The 21,667-nt window shown below is 41.6% G+C and overlaps 2 protein-coding genes across 8 annotated transcripts in view; one reads left to right on the forward strand and one right to left on the reverse strand.

The window, feature by feature from the left end:
• Positions 1–21,667, forward strand: part of cpx (complexin) — a 1,092,625-nt gene that overhangs the window by 104,991 nt on the left and 965,967 nt on the right. The window lies entirely within an intron of this gene.
• Positions 2,339–21,128, reverse strand: LOC135705418 (regulator of hypoxia-inducible factor 1-like). Its single transcript, XM_065227151.1, has 6 exons — positions 21,035–21,128; positions 20,743–20,888; positions 4,099–4,351; positions 3,360–4,033; positions 2,615–3,292; positions 2,339–2,548 (listed from the first exon to the last, which is right to left on the reverse strand). Exons 1-6 carry the CDS (start codon positions 21,126–21,128, stop codon positions 2,366–2,368), a joined length of 2,028 nt encoding a protein of 675 aa, XP_065083223.1. The 3' UTR covers positions 2,339–2,365.

Here is a 21,667-nt window from a genome sequence, read left to right on the forward strand (position 1 = left end):
TAGAAAGTTACTGTTTTCGGCAAACTTGTTCAGGGGGTCAAGATGTTTTGGCTGGTGGACAGTAGCCCAGAATTTTCTCAACACGTGGCGCTAGTAAAAGTGTACATGCGTATGCTAAGCTCAAGATTCTGAACAGGTAGAAAATTACTATCTTCGAAAAAGTTGTTGCATTGACCCTATAATGCCTATTGCTTGGTGCACAATAGTTCAGAATTTTTACACTACGTGGCGTTAGTATACACGCGAAATTCTCACATGTAAAATATCTTGAGGTTTTGATCAGATAGATTTCGCCAGTGGACAGTAGTTCAAAATTTTCTCACTATGTAGCGCTAGTATAAACATGCAATTCTCGCATATACAATAGCTCGAGATCCTGACCAGATAGAAAGTTACTGTCTTTAACAAAGTTGTTCAGGAGATCAAAGCCTATTGCTTGGTGTACAATAGTTGAGAATTTCCTAAGCGGCGCTAGTATACACGTGAAATTCTCACATGTAAAATATCACGAGATCCTGACCAAATAGAATGTTACTGTCTTCGGCAAAGTTGTTCAGGGGGCCAAGGACTTTTGGCTGGAGAACAGTATATCAGAATTTTTTCACAAACTCTAGGCTTTAATCTCCTGAACAACTTTGTTCAAGATAGAAACTTTCTATCTGGTTAAGAACTTGAGATATTTTATATGCGATAATTTCACATGTATACCAGGACCATGAAGTGAGAACATTCTGAACTACTGTCCACCAACCAAAACAACTTGACCTCCTGAACAACTTTGTCGTAGATAGTAACATTCTATCTGATCAGGATCTCGAGATATAGCATATGCGAGAAGTGTACATGTATACTAGTTTATACATGTATACTAGAAGTTTCACATGTATAGTAGCCCCGCAAAGTGATAAAATTGATCGCTAGTAGCCCTGTGTATTAACTTTGCATATACTTTTTCATGACTTGAGACTCTTCCTTGCAATTCATTCAATGAAATGATAACACCTTGATTTGATTTCCGTCGATCTTGCTTTCCGTACCGAGTACCAATGCTACCGGCGCCAGGGAGGCAGCTCCCACACCTGGACCCTACCTATCGACCCATCTACTCATGAGCCAGGGACCAACGGCTTTACTTCCCTTCCGAAGGAAGGCCTGATCAGAGATGTTATGCCACAGAAGATCTCAGTAGCGCCGACTGGGATTGAACCCAGGCCTGCTGGGGTAAGAGGCAATCACGCTTACCACTACACCACCGGCGCCGCTTGACATGACGATTCGTTTTAAAATAATTGAGTGTCAGCTCAAATGTGAAATACAAACATATCAACCATAGCAAATTTGTTAATTATGTGCACAATCGAACTTTTCGTCAGTGCGAACCTCAACCTGAAAACAAACGATCCAACTGACGTTTGTCAAACAACAACATACCGCTATAAGAAATCAAAACAGCAACTCTCCCGCGACGAACAACGTGTCAGGCATGGACGGAGCTTGCTTGAGTAATGTTTACAGCAGCTGAGCCTCTGTCTTACGATTCTTGATAACAACGGCAATTACCCACCACTTACATGATGAACGATCGTTAAAAAACATATCAAAGCAAACCAACATCTACCTCACGGGCTTTCTGAGGAAAAACTTGCTGACTCCGAAGCACGATGCTTTTTTATGACCTGCTAATTAGCTAGCTTTAACCGGATTTTTCGGATCGATGGCTAGTTTGATTACTGTTTGTGGTGCGAACAGGCCGATACGATCGGCAACTTTTGGAATCAATTTAAATCATACACTTTATGGCAATCCAATAACCGCACGGCTAGATGGATAGTTTTGGGCTGAATTAGTCAACAATCAATCGACTTCATTGCTTTCCGCTTCAACCTGAGCAGTGTTTTTATCAATAATAACTACTATAACAATACGATCATAAAAACAAACTGTGATTTAACCACCACTCAGGTTGAAGTTAATTTATCGACGATATACTGTAGCTCTAGATAGAGCTGGAATCAGGGCGTAACAACTTTTGTAAACAATGACTTTTCTCGATGATTTCTCGGCTCTCCCTCGGCTCATGGCTCTCCCTGACAAATTGATGTCACCATCGAGTAGGGGTGTAAGCGTGCCTTGAATTCCTAGAAATCAATGAGAGAATTAATGTTTTACAAAGGCTGCTACGCCCTAATTCCAGCTCTATCTAGAGTTATCAACAGAAGATTCCCATATGATTACCAAAATCCCAGGACCGTGAACAAATCACCACCTACATGAACCATCAATTGTGCTAAAATTCATTCCTTTATTTACAAATAAATACACTCGTTGACTTGGCGTCATAAGTCCTGGCAAAGAATACTAAATTTCAGTTGCCGTGCTCGACGATCTGCTCGTTGGGGCCTTGCGTTTGTCGGATTTCATGGACCTTGTTGCTTTTTCGCCGATCCAGCAGCTCCTTCAATAATGCATTAGACGGCAACTCCACCAGCAAGGTCAACAGCGTTCCGAAAATCAGTGTCCACCATAAAATTTGCGCTAAAAGGTTTGACTAATTGAAAAGAAAACAAACCTTAATGTGAGCAACCTATTTTAATAAGCACGACAATCTACTTACCACTCCCCGTTCGTCGGAGTAGACGGGGGCCTTGACGCCTGCGTACACCAGCTCTATGATCGTGAAGTGAATTAGATAGAATCCGTAGCACAGCTTCCCGGCTACGCCGAAGAATGGATGGCTGAAGCATCTCTTCCACAGGAACTTGCTGGAAGCCAATGCCAGACCCAGCTGCAGGACGGTCGTCAAAACTGCCCAGGCGTGTTTGAATAACGTCGAGTAGATGGCTTTGAGGATTGGATGCATATGGTTGCGGTTCTCGAGCACCCAGTACACGGACGACATGCTCAGAAAGTAGTACACAAGTGCTACGCAGAATGTCACACTGAACCACTTTGACTTCAAAAGGGTTTGCGGTGAGTCTCGATACCGATGGTATAAAAAGCCAGCCAGCATGCCAAATGAGTACGTGCCGATGTTCTGCTGGAAGGGAAAGTAGATATCATACTGATAGTCGTGCTCTCGATTGAAGCGGTTGGCATTCTTCATCCGGTTTGTCATTGCAGGCTCGATGTCTTTGGCGTACGTGGTCAAGGTCGGAATCAAGGCTGCGCAGACGAACGCCACTGTTAAGATGTACTTCTTCGTCCAGGGCCATCGCCAGATCAACATCATTACCACCAACCCGTAGATGAATAGTTGCATGTCAACTGCTAGATACCAGGATTGGACCAGGCACTGTAAGGTTTCGGAATGGGAGTGATTAGGCACGGTGGTGTTTCCGAAGAATGGGCGTTTAACTCACCGGTTGATCTGTTCGGACGTAGTTGTTGAAGAACAGCAGATTTGTCCACCACCAGCGGCGACAGTTCTGTTCAGCTTCCCCGATAAAGTGTTGTCCAATCGGTCCATCTAGGTACCGATGCAGGATGGAGCATTCCAAGAGAATTACGAACGCGTATGCCGGAACGATCCGACACAACCGAGCCTTCAACTTATCCCAGAAAATAGAACCGTCAAAATCCGGATTTTTTCTGATGTGCTCCAGGAAGTTGATCGTCAATAGCATCCCGGAAATCGAGAGGAATGTTTGAATGTAATTTTGGAACTCCGCAATGAAGAAGATGATTATCGGATCCTCTTGAAGATTCTCCATAAAGTCGGTATTGGCTTGGGGCACTTTAATGTGACCCAAGGTAATGTGAAGGAACACTACTCGACACATTTGAATGAACCTTAAGGCCTCCAGAAATTGGAGGTCCAGCCGGATTTTACTGAATCCGGTATCTTTCAACCGGGAGACATTTCTCGGGAATGAAAATGCCACCAGCAGGCGTTCCCGGCGTGTCTTGGGATCCTCATTGTAGTAAGTTCCCGGACAACCTTGTACGTTCCGCTGACGGACATCGTAGGCAGTGGAACCGACGACGAAAGTGAAGAGGATCGTTACGACGATGTAGAACAAGACTTCCGGAAAATCTGCGTGATGAGATGCGATGAGAATAGAGGTCTTGTATTGTTTCACATCTATAAACCTAGCTTACCAACCGGGGGATTGTCAGTCTCAGGTGTGTAGCAATGGTAGATGTTGACGTGGCTTCCAATGTGCAGGTTGTAGTCCTCTTTCAGACGAGTGTTGATGCAAGATCGTGCCTGTTGGGCGTAGAGAGCGTACGGCGAGAGATCACGCGGCTGTGGTAGCTCTCCGCGGAAGCGGAGAGAGTTTTCGCAGTCTTGAATGCAGACACCGCGCTCCAGCAGAGCGTGGTCGTAGTGCAGTTCGTCTCTGGTGAAAATCTGCGAATGACGGAAATGATTGTTGAATCGATTAGGTGTGAAGATGGGACCGGTGAAGGTTTCAGTAACCCTGTTCTGGGATGCCATTTTGACCATACACAATAGGGTAGAGCGCTAATTCGTCGTAATTGCTCATATTCGTTCTATCGAGCAGAAAACAATATGAATGATTTTACCATGTTCAAATCAAGAATACGCTTGTTTTGGTGCGTTCACTTTTAATCTACAAAAACAAAGCTTATAGGGTAGAGCACTACTTCGTTTTAATGGCCCATTTCCGTTCCATCGATCAGAAAAGATCAATAATATCAATGATTTCACTGTGCACAGATCAATTATAGGTTTGTTCCGATGCGTTGGTTCATTAGCTGTTAGACCGCATTGCATGAATATTTACGCTCATTGTTCGCAAAACAAAAGAAGTGCTCCCAGCGAATCCCCTTTTTCTACGTTTATCCGTAGGACGAAGAAAATCTAATGGCGTTTCAATGCGTTAGGACGGAATTGAAACTCGTAGAACGAATTTAGAATCAAGAAGCAGTATTAGATTTTAAACAATATTTCAACAATGTGTGACTCTTTATCAAATCTAATAGAATAGAGAACTACTTCGGCCTAATCGCCCATGTTGGGCCTATTGAGCAGAAAACATCAAATTCATGATTTCAGAGTTAACAAGTCAATTATGCGTTTGGTACGATACTTTAGTTAATAAGCTACCGAACGATGTCAATGAGAACGCGTGACATGAAAGTTTGCACCCATTATTCCCAAAAACAAAAGAAGCGCTCTGACTGAATCAATTTTTATCTTCATCCGATAGGCCGAAGTGAATTTATTGGCGTTTCAATGGCGTTTCAATGCGTTAGGCCGAGTTTAGAATCAGTAGGCCGAGTTTGGCGTCAAGAAGCAGTGTTAAGACTTTTGACAATATCCCAACGATTGGTTTCTCTTTATCAAATCTTACGGTACGTACGGAAAGGTAAATAAATTTGAAAGCCATCAGTGATAATAACATTCCGTTTGGTGCTAAACTGCGATAGATTAAGAAACACTAAGAGCGGGTTGTGCTTAATAGGCCGGAAATGGGGTAGTAAACCCTACGTACCGGAAAGGTGAATAAATTTAGAAGTCATCTTTGACAGAAATATTCCATTTTTTGTTTAAACTCGTTCAGAAAAGAGAGGTAAACCGCGGGTTGTGCTTAGTAGGACGGAAATTAGATCGAGCGTTGTTCTCAAAACAAATACAGTGCTCCTAGCGAATCCAGTTGTTCTGCCTTTATTCGTAGAACGAAGAAAAACCTCACAAATTCAATGCCGTTTTGACGCAGTTAGGACGGAATTGAAACTTGTAGAACGAAGTTGAAGTCAAGAGAGGGCGTTCGATTTTTAACAATATCTCAACAATGTGACACTCTTTATCAAATATGTCGGTACGCATGGAAAGGTAAATTAATATGGAAGTCATTGCTGGTAAAATCATTGAACTTTTTGGTCTTTTCCGTTTAAAAAGAGAGGTAAAGCACGGGTTGTGGTTAGTAGGTCAGAAATTTGATCGAAAACCATACCTTCATTCATTCAGAAAAGGATAGTTTCTTATACATTGAGTTATAATTATAACAGAAGCCAGTCACTTCACTTGAGCAAATCCCCATGCTCGCAAGCAACACGGGTTGTTATGCAAAAGTTGAAAATACATCTTCAAGACAAACTGTAGGTATTACTTCCAAAAGGAATAACATAAATACTTACATCTACTCAACCAAAAAAGCGCAAGCAATTGCGTCTCATAAAACAAGTTTTGGTAATAGGGGAAAAGGATGTAATGTCGGCCTAAATGCCCCTAATTTGGGCCCATACATAAATTCAGAAATCGACTAAATTTTCAATAGAGACCACAAATATCTATTAGTGCCGTCCCAATGACGCGTTCCTCTAGATAAAATGGATAAATAGCAGATTTTTAACGATGGGCCCAATCTTACATGCATAGGCCAACATTAGAGCCATTTCCCCTATATAAAAATGAATTTCTGTCTTTCTGTCTGACGCTTATAGACTCGGAAACTACTGAACCGATCGGCGTAAAAAAAATGTATGCAGGGGTTTTTGGAGCAGGGAAAGTTTCCTCCACCAAATTTGACATGTGGAAATCAAAGGGAGTAGCCTCTTAGATAAGAGGGGGGGGGGGCTTCGTACAATATAGCATGCTTTTTCTTTAATTGGCGCAAACTCAAGCTTATATTGAATCCCGACCAAGGCTGGGCACACTCAGCTAGTTTTAAATAATTAAATCAGTGCCAACATTTCAAAGGGGCGTAATTGCTTTTGTAAACAATGGCTTTAGCCGTCGATTTCTCGCAAATAAAAGCCCACTCCTCCAAATTACCAATGCTAGCTGGGACAGGAAACATTCATCTACCTGCGGGTGTCATTCATTTTCATGAGTGAGCTTTCATTCGCGAGAAATCGAAGACGAAAGTCATTGTTTACAAATGCAATTACGCCTCTTTGAAATGTTGGCACTGAAATATGTTTTATCTAAGCATTTATGCCTGAATCTTACATAGATGCGCTTCGAAATTTATCGTGAAATGTGTTGTTTTGCTTCCAAAAGTAAAGTGGGCCTATTGAATTTTACAATATTTGAGACATTATCTTAGTGCGCTCTAAATAGCGCTCAATATGACAATTTATAAAAGAAGATCAACGGGAGCAAAAACGACACATGGCGTCATGAAAAATTGAAATTAAATAAAGTGCCGATTGAAAATATTGGTCATACCCGAAACACGTCAGTCATTCATATCAGAAAGTTTTAAATTAAATTGCTTTTAATTTTCAGAATTACAGTTGATGTCACTTCACCTGTCTTTCCAAAACTCATGAATTATTACGGAAGCATCCCTATTTGGTGTACTGTAGAGCACTTTATGAAAAGCTATAAAATTGCTCTATACTCTGGTATTCGAGGTGAAAACGCTCCCCACCATCGTGGAGTTGGTGTTCTACTTAGCGTCCAGGCAAGTGCTGCGCTCATCAAGTGGGAGCCTGTTAATGAGAGGATAATCGTTGCCAGAACACGGGTTCGTTACCTTACCATAATCCAATGTTATGCGCCAACCGATGCTGCCGAGCTACAGGACAAGGAGAATTTTTACAGTCAACTGAATGCCGTCGTGGATAAGGTTCCAAAGGGTGACATCAAGATCTACAATGGCGACTTCAATGCGAAGATCGGCTCCGACAACACAGACTATGAGCGTGTCATGGGACGCCATAGTCTCAGCGAAATGAGCGAGAACGTTGAGCTGTTTGCAGAATGTTGTGGCAATAACGACATGGTGATCGGGGGCTCGCTCTTCCCCATCGGCCAGTGCACAAAGTTACGTGGGTTTCCCGTGATGGACATACCGAAAATCAGATCGACCACATCTGCATCAGCCGAAAATGGAGACGGAGCCTTCTTGATGTTCGGAATAAACGCAGCGCCGACATCACGTCTGACCATTACCTTCTAATCAGTGAAATCCGCATACGCATGGCGCGGATCCAGCGACGGGAGGAGAGACTCGGGCGGCGGTTCAACACACGCCGACTTGAAGATCCAGCGGTAAAAAGGTCTTTTGTTGAAGAACTTGAGACTCGAGCTGCGGACGTTCCAGAAGGTGGCAGCGTAGAAGAACAATGGATGCCTTTATAGAAACAAGCGAGAACAACTTGGGTGAGCTGCGCACCCAGAGGAAAGAGTGGATCACAGATGAAACCTGGCGGAAGATTGAGGAGCGTAGAGAAGCAAAAGCCGCGATAAGGCGGGCGAGAACCAGAGGAGCCAAGAACGAAGCCCGTAACGGTACTCGGCTCTAGAGAAGGAAGTCAAGCGCTCTTGCAGACGGGACAAGCGAGCGTGGATGAACTCCCTGGCTAACGAAGGGGAGAAAGCTGCAAACACTGGCGATATACGCCTCCTCTACGATATCTCACGACGCCTGAGTGGAGCAAGGATGAACCCGAGGATGCCAGTGAAGGACACGACTAGACAATTCTAGATAAACATTTCAAAAGGTCCTATCTGCATTGATCGATTCTCTTCATCGACTTTCCCTTTCGTCAATAACTCAGCTGCAAAACCTTTCCCTGTTGTATTTAACGTTTTGGTTGCTAGATAAAAACCTCCTTTATCAAACTATGTGGAGAATTAGCGCGAAATCAGGTTGCATAGCAGTGGTTATGAAAAGAGAAAGTCGATGAAGAGAATCGATCAAAGCAGATAGGACCCCACTGACCAGCTGAAACGCTGGTTTGAGCACTTCGAACAACTTCTTCAAGTTTCGACGGCCAACCAGCCATCAACATCTCGGCATGATCTGCCTAGGGTGCGGCGCATCACTCGCGTCAATTCCGAGGCCCCATCACTGCAGGAGATTGAAGCAGCTATCCGAAGCATGAAATCCAACAAGGCTCCAGGGGTCGATCGCATATCAGCAGAGATGCTCAAAGCTGACCCCATGCTATCCGCACAAATGTTGCATCAACTATTCTGTAATATCTGGGACACCGCGACTTTTCCGGCCGACTGGATGCAGGGCATCTTAGTGAAGGTCCCAAAAAGGGGGATTTGACTGAGTGCGACAATTGGCGAGGCATCATGTTACTGTGTATTGTTCTCAAAGTTCTGTGCAAAGTTATCCTGAATCGGATACAGGAGAAGATCGACGCGACTCTCCGACGGCAGCAGGCAGGATTCTGTGCCGGAAGGTCTTGTGTGGACCATATTGTCACGCTCCGCATCATCCTGGAGCAGGTCAATGAATTCCAAGAGTCCCTTTATTTGGTATTCATTGACTACGAAAAAGCTTTCGACCGTCTCAATCACGAGAATCTGTGGGGCGCCCTGAGACGCAAGGGAGTCCCGGATAAAATCGTCAACCTCATCGAAGCGCAGTATGAGGCTTTCACGTGCAGAGTTCTGCATAACGGAGCCTTGTACGACCCTATCCGGGTAGTCGCTGGTGTGAGACAAGGATGTATACTATCATCGCTACTGTTTCTCATCGTGAACGACGAGATCATGGAAGGTGCAATTGACCGTGTACCGAACCGTGGGCTGCTTTGGCAGCCTATCACCATGGAGCATCTCAACGACTTCGATTTGGCTGATGATGTTGCTCTACTAGCACAACGGCGCTCTGATATGCAGAGTAAGCTCAATGACCTAGCCGAACGCTCCTCTGCGGCGGGTCTCACCATGAACGTCAACAAGACCAAATCGTTGGATATCAACACGGGCAACCCTTCCACCTTTACGGTAGCGGGGCAAGCAGTGGAGAAGGTCGAAAGTTTCCAATATCTTGGCAGCCAAATAGCGTCTGACGGCGGTGCCAAGAGCGACATAGGTGCACGAATCAAGAAGGCTAGGGCTGCCTTTGCGAGTTTACGAAACGTATGGAGATCCAACCAGATAAGTCAACGCACCAAAATCCGAATTTTCAACTCGAACGTGAAATCTGTGTTGTTATACGCCAGCGAGACGTGGTGTGTATCAGCGGAGAACACTCAAAAGCTGCAGGTCTTCATCAACCGATGCCTGCGGTACATAATTCGTGCCGGGTGGCCTCACAACTGGATCTCGAATGCCAAGCTCCATCGTGGATGTCATCAGAAGCCGATAGCAACAAAAATTCGAGAGCGAAAGTGGAGGTGGGTCGGCCACACACTTCGACGGGGTGGAAACGAAATGTGCAAGCAAGCGCTGGATTGGAATCCGGCAGGACATCGCAGCAGAGGCAGACCCAGGGGCTCATGGCGGCGGAGCCTCAATAAGGAAATAAAGCAAGTTGATAGAAATTTGACCTGTGTCCAGGTCAAGGCAAAAGCGAGCAGCTGCCCAGGATGGAAGTCTTTCACGTTGGCCCTTTGCACCGCTGGTGGTGCACAGGACCCTTAAGTAAGTAAGTATAAAATTGCATTTATTTTATTAATTCTACAATATTACCACGAATTACATTACCCGTTATTAATCGTACATATATTAGACATAAGTGAAATTATCTACGACTTACAATTGAACTTTCGGGTGGATATTTTTCCAACATTCAAAATATCCTAAGCAAAGATTGATTAAAACTCTTTGTCATATTTTTGAGGCACCCAAATACTGGAACAAGTCGAGAAAACTTCCAACTCCAGAATGCCAAAAGAAGTGTTTTGGCCAAGTGTGGCTCAATTCGGTGACATCTACCACAACTTATTTTTTTTTAATTCTGTATCCACTTGAGCTGGAATGACCCACATAGATACCTCCAGTGAGTATGTACTCTGTAAAGGTGGAGAGGTTATAGAAGTTATTCTAATATTTATAGAATAGTTGGAGTGTTATCGAATGACGATTGTTGGTGTACAGTTTAAGTAGACAGTTGTTCGTTACCGGAACTCGGACTGCAATGAATCGGCCAGACGTCAAAGGCGTACGATCAGTGATGCAAAATATCATGACTCTCACGTGACACTCGTCTACGCATCAACCGACTATCGCTGACAGAACGTTTTGTCACGCAGTGAGAGGTAGAGCCATGGCAAACAACAATCACCAGTAATGGTTGCTGCTCACAAGCAAAACGTTAAACTCGCTGCTGATGATGAAAAGCACAACGAAAACAGTGAAGACTTCTGCAGTACGATAATGAGAAAAAGCGAAACGACAGAAGAAAATGAAAACAATTCCTACGCATTCCAAGTTCGTCTGGACAGGCGCGACTGTGTGAGTTACCAACAAAGCAGGCATCATTAAACGAAAACTGTTGGGCTCACTCACCAACACACTCACACAAGCATGCAAAGCAGCAACTGCTTCAAAACGAGCACAGATGAGTGTCGTGATTGTCGGGAATGACCAGATCGGTGATGGATCACAACCGAAGATGACATTCACCAGTTGCTTTTAACTTATTTCGTCAACTTAATGGATGATCACAAAGAGAGAGCTTTGACGAGCACATCGATAGAAATGTACAAAGCGTTACTACCATCAGCTGTTTCACGATCGTGATTGTGATAGGTCGCAACTCTGCGTACGATGCCATGCTAATTATGTCGTTACCTAATAGGGAGCTGGTGTTCTACCGGACTAGAGGGTAGATGACTGCTGCTGGGGGCGTCGAATCAGCTAATGTCGGTTGCGTAGGATGCCATGCTAACAAATTTGCAAACCGAAAGGTAGATGATGCCCGCAGGGGGAGTTGAACCAGCTAAACGTCGGAAGCGTAAGATGCCAATCTAGCAAAGTCGCTGGGAAGTATATATGGCGGATCTGGAACCATTTGGGGCGCAATATCACTGGTGGCTTCGGCCAGACATATACCAGTCTAAGTTTCCTGACAAAGGACTGGTGTTTTTCAAGACCGAAGGGTAGGTGAAACCGCTAAACGTTGGAAGCGTAAGATGCCAAGCTAGTATAGTCGCTAATAAGCAGATATTGCGGATCTGATAGAGAGCTGGTGTTCGACCAGACTGCACTTTACACTCAGTTACACTCAGCAGCAGCAGCAGCAGCATTAACCTCTTTTCTTGTCTCGTCATTCTACCGGTCCTGGTTAAACGTCGTCGTTGTGGTTTCCCGGTCACCTTCAACTGGTGCATGATGGATCTTTCCACCTACGAGTCCGATCACATTTCAGCAAACTTCTGATGAAGCATGGTATTGTTCAGTCCTGGGCACCTTTCGACCACACAACGGATGCCCGCTTTTCAGATTTCATTAATGTGAGTATTACGTCAACATATTCCTACCCATTCATTTCTTGACCAGCATTCAGACGTGGCTGGCACTGCCTTGTTTTAGATCACCAGTATTTACACATTGAATATGATTATCTCTGTAATTACAGCTGATCTGGAAATAACAGAGTAGCATCCGCCGGCGGTCGATTTGGCTCATTCTTCTTCTTGCTATAAAAAAATGTTTTTCAGAATTTTGAAATCATGAGATGGTATAGTGATAATTAGAACTTGTAAGTTACAAGATGAGGACGTGAAGTATGTGTTTGACACATAAAATCTGTCAATATTGCTTTCAGTGCGTCACAATAAGCGATTTTACGACTCGTGAGTGCTCGCTCTGAGTGAACGCTCACGAATCATAAGATCGCTTATTGTGACGCTCTGAAAGCAAAATTGACGGGTTTTATGAGTCAAACACATTCTTTAAACCCTCTTCTCGTTACTTACAAGTACAACATATCATTTTATCATCTAAAGATTGCATAATTCCGAAAAATATGTTTTTATAGCAAGTGAGTGGAAGCAACCCTGGGTGGAAGCTGCTTCCTTGGTGTTGCAAGAATTGGTACTGGGTACGGAAAATAAATCAAGGAAAAATAGATACTTTTGAAGCTTCTTAAGACGCATGTTTTGCAATGTCTGTATCTCTTTTGAGAAAGAAGTTAAAAGTTTGATGTGACCTCTTGAATGTTTCTTCAAGTCAACATTCACGAGATACTATATATGAAACAAAAGATTTAGAGGCAGAAATCCACATTTCTCAGGTATACCCTAATTCAATTCAAAGTTGCTTGAAATTAGCTCAGTAACAACTTTGCCGAAGAAAATGTCTTTATTTTCAAAAATATTAAAGTTCGATTATGAAAGTTTATTAATTTGAGGGCCTGCAAAAAACACTCCACCAAAGACACCAACCCGAGAAGAAGAAAATAGCTAATGAATATGCCAATGAATGAATTCTGACCTAATAGTAAGAGGTTGTATCCAAGACATGACCGTAGATTTGACGTAGGATTTCCTGCTCGGTATCAATATTCGGCGACTGCGTTAGGGAAACTACTTTTTTCCCATCACGGAAACGCCTCGTTTTTGATCACCATTGTAACAGTTGGATATTTGTTTAATTTTCAATAGTGACAATAGTGAGCTTGTTTAGAATTAAAATCTATCCGCTATTGACAGAGTTATAAGTGGTCAAAACCTGACCATTTTTCGTAACGCGGTTGATTTTGGTTTTTTGAATTTGCACCCCCAATATGTTGCCGAAAGACGTCATATTACGACAAAATTTCATGCAAAATTCATTGTAAATTACTAAAATTTATGTTTGGATACTAAAAAAATACCTGTGTGGTATTCTTTTGCTATTCCATTTGCATAATTTAGCATTAGAATGGAATTGAGGAATTTTTATTGAATTATTTTTGTTTTGAATTTTACCTCTTCCAGACCAATTTAAGGTATCGAGATATTAGTTCCTGCTTGTGAAACGTCTAAATTTTAAACCAAGAACTCTAGAACTATAATTCTTACTGAATTCCCATTTTAGACCACTACATGAATAACGATCTCACAATTTGATTTTACGTTCAAAATACTTCTAAAAGGGTGCATACTGAATTCATATTACCAAAGCTGGTTTAAGTGTTTCCGAGATTTTGAAAAGTCGAAATAGCAGGATCAATTTAAAAATTACATAACCGACAGCGGACCCAAGACCCAGCAATCAATTTTTCAGCAATAATTTTCTGCACAAAACATTTTGGCTCTATAAGGTAGTCTGTATAACGCGAAGGAACTTGGGATTGAACACACGGTCTTCTGCTCAGTAAGCAAAAACGTTTACGACTAGGCAGACGAGCTCCTTTCTAATCATCGAGTTGCTGTTATTACCATGTAGCTACATTATCAAATAAATCGATTGACGAATCTTGAATGTGGATGGGCCTGAGATTAGACTCATGATGTTCGGCTCAGTAAGCAAAAACGGTTGCTCTTAGACCGCCGAGCCCCTCATATCACATCATACCGTTACTCAAGTTGTTGTAACCATTCAAACCCGGCACCGACGACAATGAAAAGTTTTGCAAAATACACGATACAAAAGCGATCTTACTATAAATCTCTTCAATATAAAAGGGCCTGGGACCACGTTTTTCTGCTCCGTAAGCAAGCCACTGCAACCAACGATCTTTCAAATCCGAAAACTAAAAGCTACGAAAAAGTATTAAGGCCATGATTAAATTCCACTTTCACGCGACGTTCAATGTTTCGGAAATGTTATTATTACTGATGGCTTCCAAATTTATTTACCTTTCCGTATGTACCGTAAGATTTGATAAAGAGAAACCAATCGTTGAGATATTTTCATAAGTCTAACACTGCTTCTTGACGCCAAACTTGGCCTACGGATTCTAAACTCGGCCTAACGCATTGAAACGCCATTGATTCGTGATTCGGTCGGAGTGCTTCTTTTGTTTTTGGGAATAATGGGTGCAAACCTTCATATCACGCGTTCTCATTGACTTCGTTACGTAGCTTATTAACTAAAGTATCGTACCAAACGCACAAATTACTTGTTAACTACGTCAAATTTTAATTCAATTATTACATGTGTTTGATCAAAAGTCATATTCCACCGAAAGTAATGCTTTTGTACTCCATACCTATCCGACAGTTTGTTCGCTCGTTCAAAATCGATATCGTGCATCATAAAATACAATGAAACATTGTTAATGAAACTTAATAATTAAAACCTTAATACAATCAAAGTGTAGCACATGGATGATACGCGACTGAAAAATTTACAAAAAAATAACACCTGCACACACCTACTACGCATCAAATCTTATCAACCGAGAGGCAAACCTGCTTGTTCGAGACGATCACGACATCACACATATTCAACCAACATATCCACCCCATATAATTGCATTCCTCTTGGCTGGCATCTCCATCACTGATCAGCTGCAGGCCAAGCCCAAACAAGGTTACTTTATTCTACCCCCCCGCCCCCCTCAAATCACTCTGTGCACAAAAGCAATGCTCATCGCAAAAACTTAACAATAGATTAGCGCGGTCGTTCCACATCGTGCTCTCTTGCCGAGCGGATCTATTTGCTTTTTGCTGAAGGAAGTGTTGCTACTACCTAAAGCTACAACAAATTTAAACAGCACTTTTCAGTGCTCAACCTGTAAAAATGTTCTACCTTGTTCAACTCTTATTCCTCTTCGATCCTTGTTTGGACCCTACCCGAGGTAATCCTTCTTGGATATCGATTTGGAAAATTCCTCTTCGATCCTTCAGATTCTTATAGTAATCTGCTTGGAAGTCAATTTGGATAAAAATTTACTGCCGCCATGGTGCCTAAACGCAAAAGAAAGGGGCAAACGCTTGATCCCCCTTCTGATGAAATTAATTTGAGTAATCAATTTGATTTGCTCACGGATGACGAGAATGATTCCCGGCTTAATCCCAAGAAGGAAAAGATTCCCCCTATTGTGATAACCACTTCCGATTTCCATGCTCTTCGCACGGAACTTTTGAAATTAGTGAAAGTTAAGTTTTCACTACAAATTGGACGTCGGGGTGAATGCCGTGTATTGGCTGAAACCTTGGACGGATTTAAATGTCTTCTCAAGTATCTTACTGAGAAGCATCACAAATTTTTTACTTACGACACCAAAACTGAACGTCTGTTCAAGGTTGTCATGAAAGGATTGCCCAGTGGTGAATCCCTGGATCAGATCAAAGATGAACTGGCAAAATTACTTGGAGTAGTGCCACTCCAAGTAATCAAAATGAAAATGAAATATCGTCCTGGCGATTCGCGCAAAAGGATTTCTAATGATTTTTATTTAGTTCACTTCAAGTCTAGTGAACTAAACAACCTTAAGGCCTTAGAAAAAGCTAGCCTTATGCTCCATGTCCCAGTGAAGTGGGAACACTTCAGGAAGACTGGAGAAAATTTCCAAAACCTCACTCAGTGCCGTAAGTGCCAGGGTTGGGGTCACGGAACTAAAAATTGCTACATGCCAGCTAAATGCATGATTTGTGGTGATTCCTCCCACGTAAAGGACGACTGTCATGTGAAGGAAGATCCTAAGAAATTTAAATGTTCAAATTGTGGTGAAAACTACAAATCCAATTTTTGGAAATGTAAGACTCGCAAAGCGATCCTACAATCTCGTTCTAAGTGACAGGTAGGAAACGATCCACGTTTCCGACCAGGTACAAATTCCACTGCTGTTAACAACGGTCAGCGAGAAACAAATTCGACATTCGTACCCGTAGGAAATAATTTGTAATCCCAACAGCTCTACTTTCAATTACCATAGAGCTGATTGGGAGCAATATCGAACATTTATGGAATATAACTTCGATCCAAACATTCCTTTGCAAACCAAAGATGAAATTAATTATGCTCTTGAATCTCTGACTACTTCTATAGTTGCAGCAAGTGCTGCCTCAGTACCAAAATGCGAGGTTAAATTCGATTCAATTATAATAGACGACGATCTTCAGCTCTTGATCCGTCTTAAAAATGTCCGTAGGAGACAATATCAAAGAACACGCGATTCTGCCATGAAAGTTATCTGGCGGGATTTGCAAAAACAAATAGAAAAGCGATTCTCTGCCCTGAGGAACAAAACTTTTGAAAATAATGTTTCTAAATTAGACCCGAGTTCCAAACCCTTTTGGAAACTCACAAAAATTTTGAAAAAAAAACATCAAAAGCCTATTCCAGCGCTTAAAGAAGGTGGTAAAGTTTTGATCACAAATTTGGAAAAAGCTCAGAAACTTGCTAAGCAATTCGAGAGTTCCCATAATTTCAGTTTGGGTCTTACTAGTCCTATTGAGAATCAGGTTGCTCGGGATTTTCTGAATATTTTCTCTCAGGAAAATATTTTTGATGATTCCTGGGGGACTGATTTGGACGAAGTAAGGTCTATAACTAAAAAGTTTCATAATATGAAAGCTCCAGGTGATGATGGAATTTTCTATATCCTCATCAAAAAACTCCCAGAGAGTACCTTGTCTTTCTTGGTATAATTTATTTATTTAATTAATTTTAATTAACCGATGTTTCCATTTGGCATACTTTCCTGATAAATGGAAAAATGCAAAAGTTGTTCCAATTTTGAAGCCGGATAAAAATCCAGCTGAAGCTTCTAGCTACCGTCCAATAAGTTTGCTTTCTTCAATAAGTAAACTTTTTGAAAAGATAATTTTAAATAGAATGATGCTTCACATCAATACGAACTCAATTTTTGCAGATGAGCAGTTTGAATTTTGCCATGGGCATTCAACTACTCATCAACTCTTAAGAGTTACCAATTTAATTCGTTCAAACAAATCTGAAGGCCACTCAACTGGAGTTGCTCTTCTAGACATAGAAAAAGCATTCGACAGTGTTTGGCATGAAGGTTTGATTGCAAAATTGAAAAAGTTTAATTTTCCACTTTACATTATGAAATTAGTTCAGAATTATTTAACTGACAGAACTCTGCAGGTAAATTATCAAAATTCCCAATCCAATCGACTACCTGTTAGTGCAGAAGTTCCTCAGGGTAGCATTATTGGGCCTTTATTGTATAAAATTTTCCCTCCGGACCTCCCTGATTTGCCTCAGAGTTGCCACAAATCTTTGTTCGCTGATGACACAAGGATTTCCAATAAAGGCAGAAGTCTTCGTGTTATTTGCAGCAGACTGCAGAAAAGTTTAGATATTTTCTCTTCTTATTTACAAAAATGGAAGATTTCTCCCAACGCTTCCAAAACTCAACTTATAATATTTCCACATAAGCCTAGAGCTTCCTTTTTGAAACCTAGTAGTAGTCACATAGTCACTATGAACGGAGTTCCAATTTTCTGGTCAAACCAAGTGAAATTTCTTGGATTAATACTTGACCAAAAATTAACTTTTAAAGATCACATTGAGGGCATTCAAGCCAAATGTAATAAATATATAACATGTTTGTATCCTCTTATAAACAGGAAATCCAAACTTTGCCTGACGAATAAACTTCTAGTATTTAAACAAGTTTTTAGACCGGCCATGCTTTACGCTGTGCCAATATGGTCTAGTTGTTGCACTACCAGGAAAAAAGCACTTCAAAGGATTCAGAACAAAATTCTGAAAATGATTTTGAAGTTGCCTCCCTGGTACAGTACAACCGAAGTACATAGAATTTCGAATGTTGAGACTTTAGCACAAATGTCCAACAAAATAATTAATAATTTCAGGCAAAAATCGTTGCAATCCTCAATTGTACCGATTAATTCCCTTTATACTTAGATAAGATTTAGTTTTAAGATATCAATTGTTTTACTGACATGCAGGTTTAAAAAACCTGTTCAAAATACTGAATTGCCAAGACATGAACAATGTAAAAACATTTAGATATATATCATAACAATTAAGGCTGGTACGTTACTGCAGTAACTGGAGCACCTAGGTTAAAATGAAATGTAATTTATTTTGAATTTGGAACAAATAAAGAGTAAAAAAAAAAAAAAAAAAAAAAAAAAAAAAAAAAAAAAAAAAAAAAAAAAAAAAAAAAAACCAGTGCTGTGTTATCATTCCATCCATATCTAAAATTAAACTATCGACTTAATTTTCAATAGCGCCCTAAAATATCCATCAGTACCGTCCCAACGACGCGTTCATATAGATAAGATTGGTAAATAGCAGATTTTTAGCGATGGGACCAATCTTAGATCCATTTCCCCTACCTTGCAGAGCTGCGGTTGCCCTGGACTTATGGCCTACATTGATGCAGCGGAATGAAATTCATTAGCAAATTACGGTTGAGATTTCAGAAATGATCGTGGTGTGCGTCCAATTTGAAGTGTGGTGTGATTTCTGATAAGGTATTAGTACCTCTGGAAGTGAATTAACTACCTACGTGACATTGGTTTACTGGATCCCGGTAAGTGTACCTTACTCTCCGCTTTGGACGTGAACTGCTTGCCTTCAATAAATTGAGTGATTTGACTAGTAACTTCAAAAGAGGTTTTCCTCGGACCGCTGATTCTGAACTGTATTGTCCCTTCATTGCGCAACATTTACCGTTACCGTTGGGGCTTCCGGTCTTCTTTGCTTAGCCAACCGGTTAATCGTATTGAAGCGATACTTCTAGATTATTATTACGCCTATACTGTGGGCTCATAGAACAATAAAACCGAGCCTGGTTAGTAGGTGAACACAAAATACTAAAGTAGAACATTCTACCAACATATAGAGTCCAAAAGATTCCTTCAAAAAGGCACAATATATGCGACCTAAACTTCGGATGAAAACAAAACAGATATTTGGAGAGGAACCAGTCGATCACAATCCTCTTATTGAGTTTAACCGGTATTAACAGAGAAATAAGACGCGTTAACCACGAATCCTTGGGAATGATCGTGACACGCTTCATATGGATGACGAATCGTCCTCATCTCATCCTCAGAAAATGGTACCCATTATTTTAATCGGCATCCTTTCCTCACAAAAAGGCTTTTCATGTACTGCCAGAGGGTAGGGGGAGAGGGGCAATTTAATTATTACTAAAATGAACGAAATTTACGATGTGCGCTTCCATCGTGCAAACTTTATTTTGATTGCCGAAGCATACACTCAAAAAATTTACCACATAGGTATCTAATGGATGAAAATCTTGTGAATTTCACATAGCTAAAAATCCCACCACAAAATCACATGAATATCATGAGGCCGATGAAAGTCATATGAAAAAAGTGTCGGAAAGGCATTAGAAAATTAATCGTTAAACTCTTTCTTGATAATGTTGTGGCGCGCTCGGCGTAGTTGCCCTTGCGGAGCAGACGGTGAATACGACCGACTGAGAACTGCAGCAGCTGGGCATTCCATGACGGCGGCCCAGTATACCGGAGCACTGGCACCAACGCACTCGGCGTAGTTGCCCTTTCACCCCCAGGCTCTGCTGCCGCTGCTCTGCTGCCGCTGCTCTGCTGCCGCTGCTCTGCTGCTGGGTCGACGATCGGATAGACAATGATGGAACGGGCGACCTTGTTGGACGCTTATATAGTAGAACAGAAAATATCAGAGGTGTCAGATGCTCGCATCTGATGTCTCGGTTGGAGAAAGTATAAGAATATAAAAAAATCAATCGATTTTCACCATCTTTAGACAATGGTTTACTTTTAACCATTTTTCAATAGTTTACAGAATGAAATCAATAGTTTTGAAACATTCAGCAAATTGCTAGAAGTATTTCCAATCGATTGATGCCATTATCTCGTAAATCTATCGGGAGACGGTTGAGTTATTATCGTTCAAAATCTTTTAATTTTTCGTAACGCATCCAAAATGACTGTTTTCAATTTTGTACCCCCGTATGTTGCCGAAAGACGTTATCCAACGTAAAAAAAAAAATGTGTACATTGTTAATGAACAGCCTCCTAGGATAATCTCTTTCTATTATGCGTATGATTGCAAAAAACTCATCGTAATAATACCTCCAATTAAACGAATACCTACAAATCACATTCAATAAAAAAAAAGCCCTCATAATTCATCCAATCAATCCATTACTTTCAATAAATATCTCATATAAAAAAGGGAAAACAAATTACAATACTCACGCTAATATTCCGCCACAGACCGGACGAATCATCGGGGACGATCCTCGCGTGTACCACACAATAAGCATACGCTCCCTGGTAGTTTCGCCGGCAGTCATCGAAATCATCGTACTCGAATATCTTGGGAAACTTGATGAACTCGGTCACTGAACGATCATCGAAGCCACCGCCACAGGTGAGAGGAAAAATACCGGCAAAAGCAAAACAAAAAACAAAAAAATACAAAGCAATCAATTTCTCGCCAAATCAGCGCCGTCCCAATCATCATTCTCATTCGGCACGCGGCGCTTACACTCAATAAACGGATCACTGTGCTGGGCCTGCGTCGTCCGGCAGTGGCCCTCGAACAGCACCAGCATGAGCAGTAGCATCGCCGATTTCGTCATGTTCGTCTCTTTCGATGTGATGCCTGCGTGGAGGGATGGAGGAGACTTCACTCATGTGGATATTCAGGGGGTGGGGGTGACGGGGGGGATGGTGGTAAGTCTGTTTAAAAGGAACGCGAAATGTGTGTCGAATAAATACGGCTTCGAACGATCGCAGATCGGGGTGTGTTTGGTGATTGACTGACTGGTTCAACTCTTTGACAGACAGCGTGCCGCGCGATGGGTATAATGAATCCATAATTAGTAATAACTTTAACAGCTTGTTCCGCTTATCGATGTTTATACGATCACATTTGACTGCTACCGGATATCGGTAGAGATCACAACAGGTAGGTTCGCCATTTAAAACATATGCACTAACCCGAGGAAGCCCATTTCATGTCCTACTCGTTGGTGTTTCGTCATAACCTTAATAGAAATGTTAGCTTGGCCGTCGCACAGTGGCAGGTCTCGGGACAAAAACCGTCCAAAACCTTAATTATATGTTTATCGGCCTAAAATCGATTATCGGCCTAAAAGTTAAATATCAGCAAATAAAA

Source organism: Ochlerotatus camptorhynchus, unplaced genomic scaffold (assembly GCF_037179485.1).
Source record: "Ochlerotatus camptorhynchus isolate MF236.1 unplaced genomic scaffold, CSIRO-AGI_Acam_v1.1 ptg000266l, whole genome shotgun sequence".
Taxonomy (NCBI): domain Eukaryota; kingdom Metazoa; phylum Arthropoda; class Insecta; order Diptera; family Culicidae; genus Ochlerotatus; species Ochlerotatus camptorhynchus.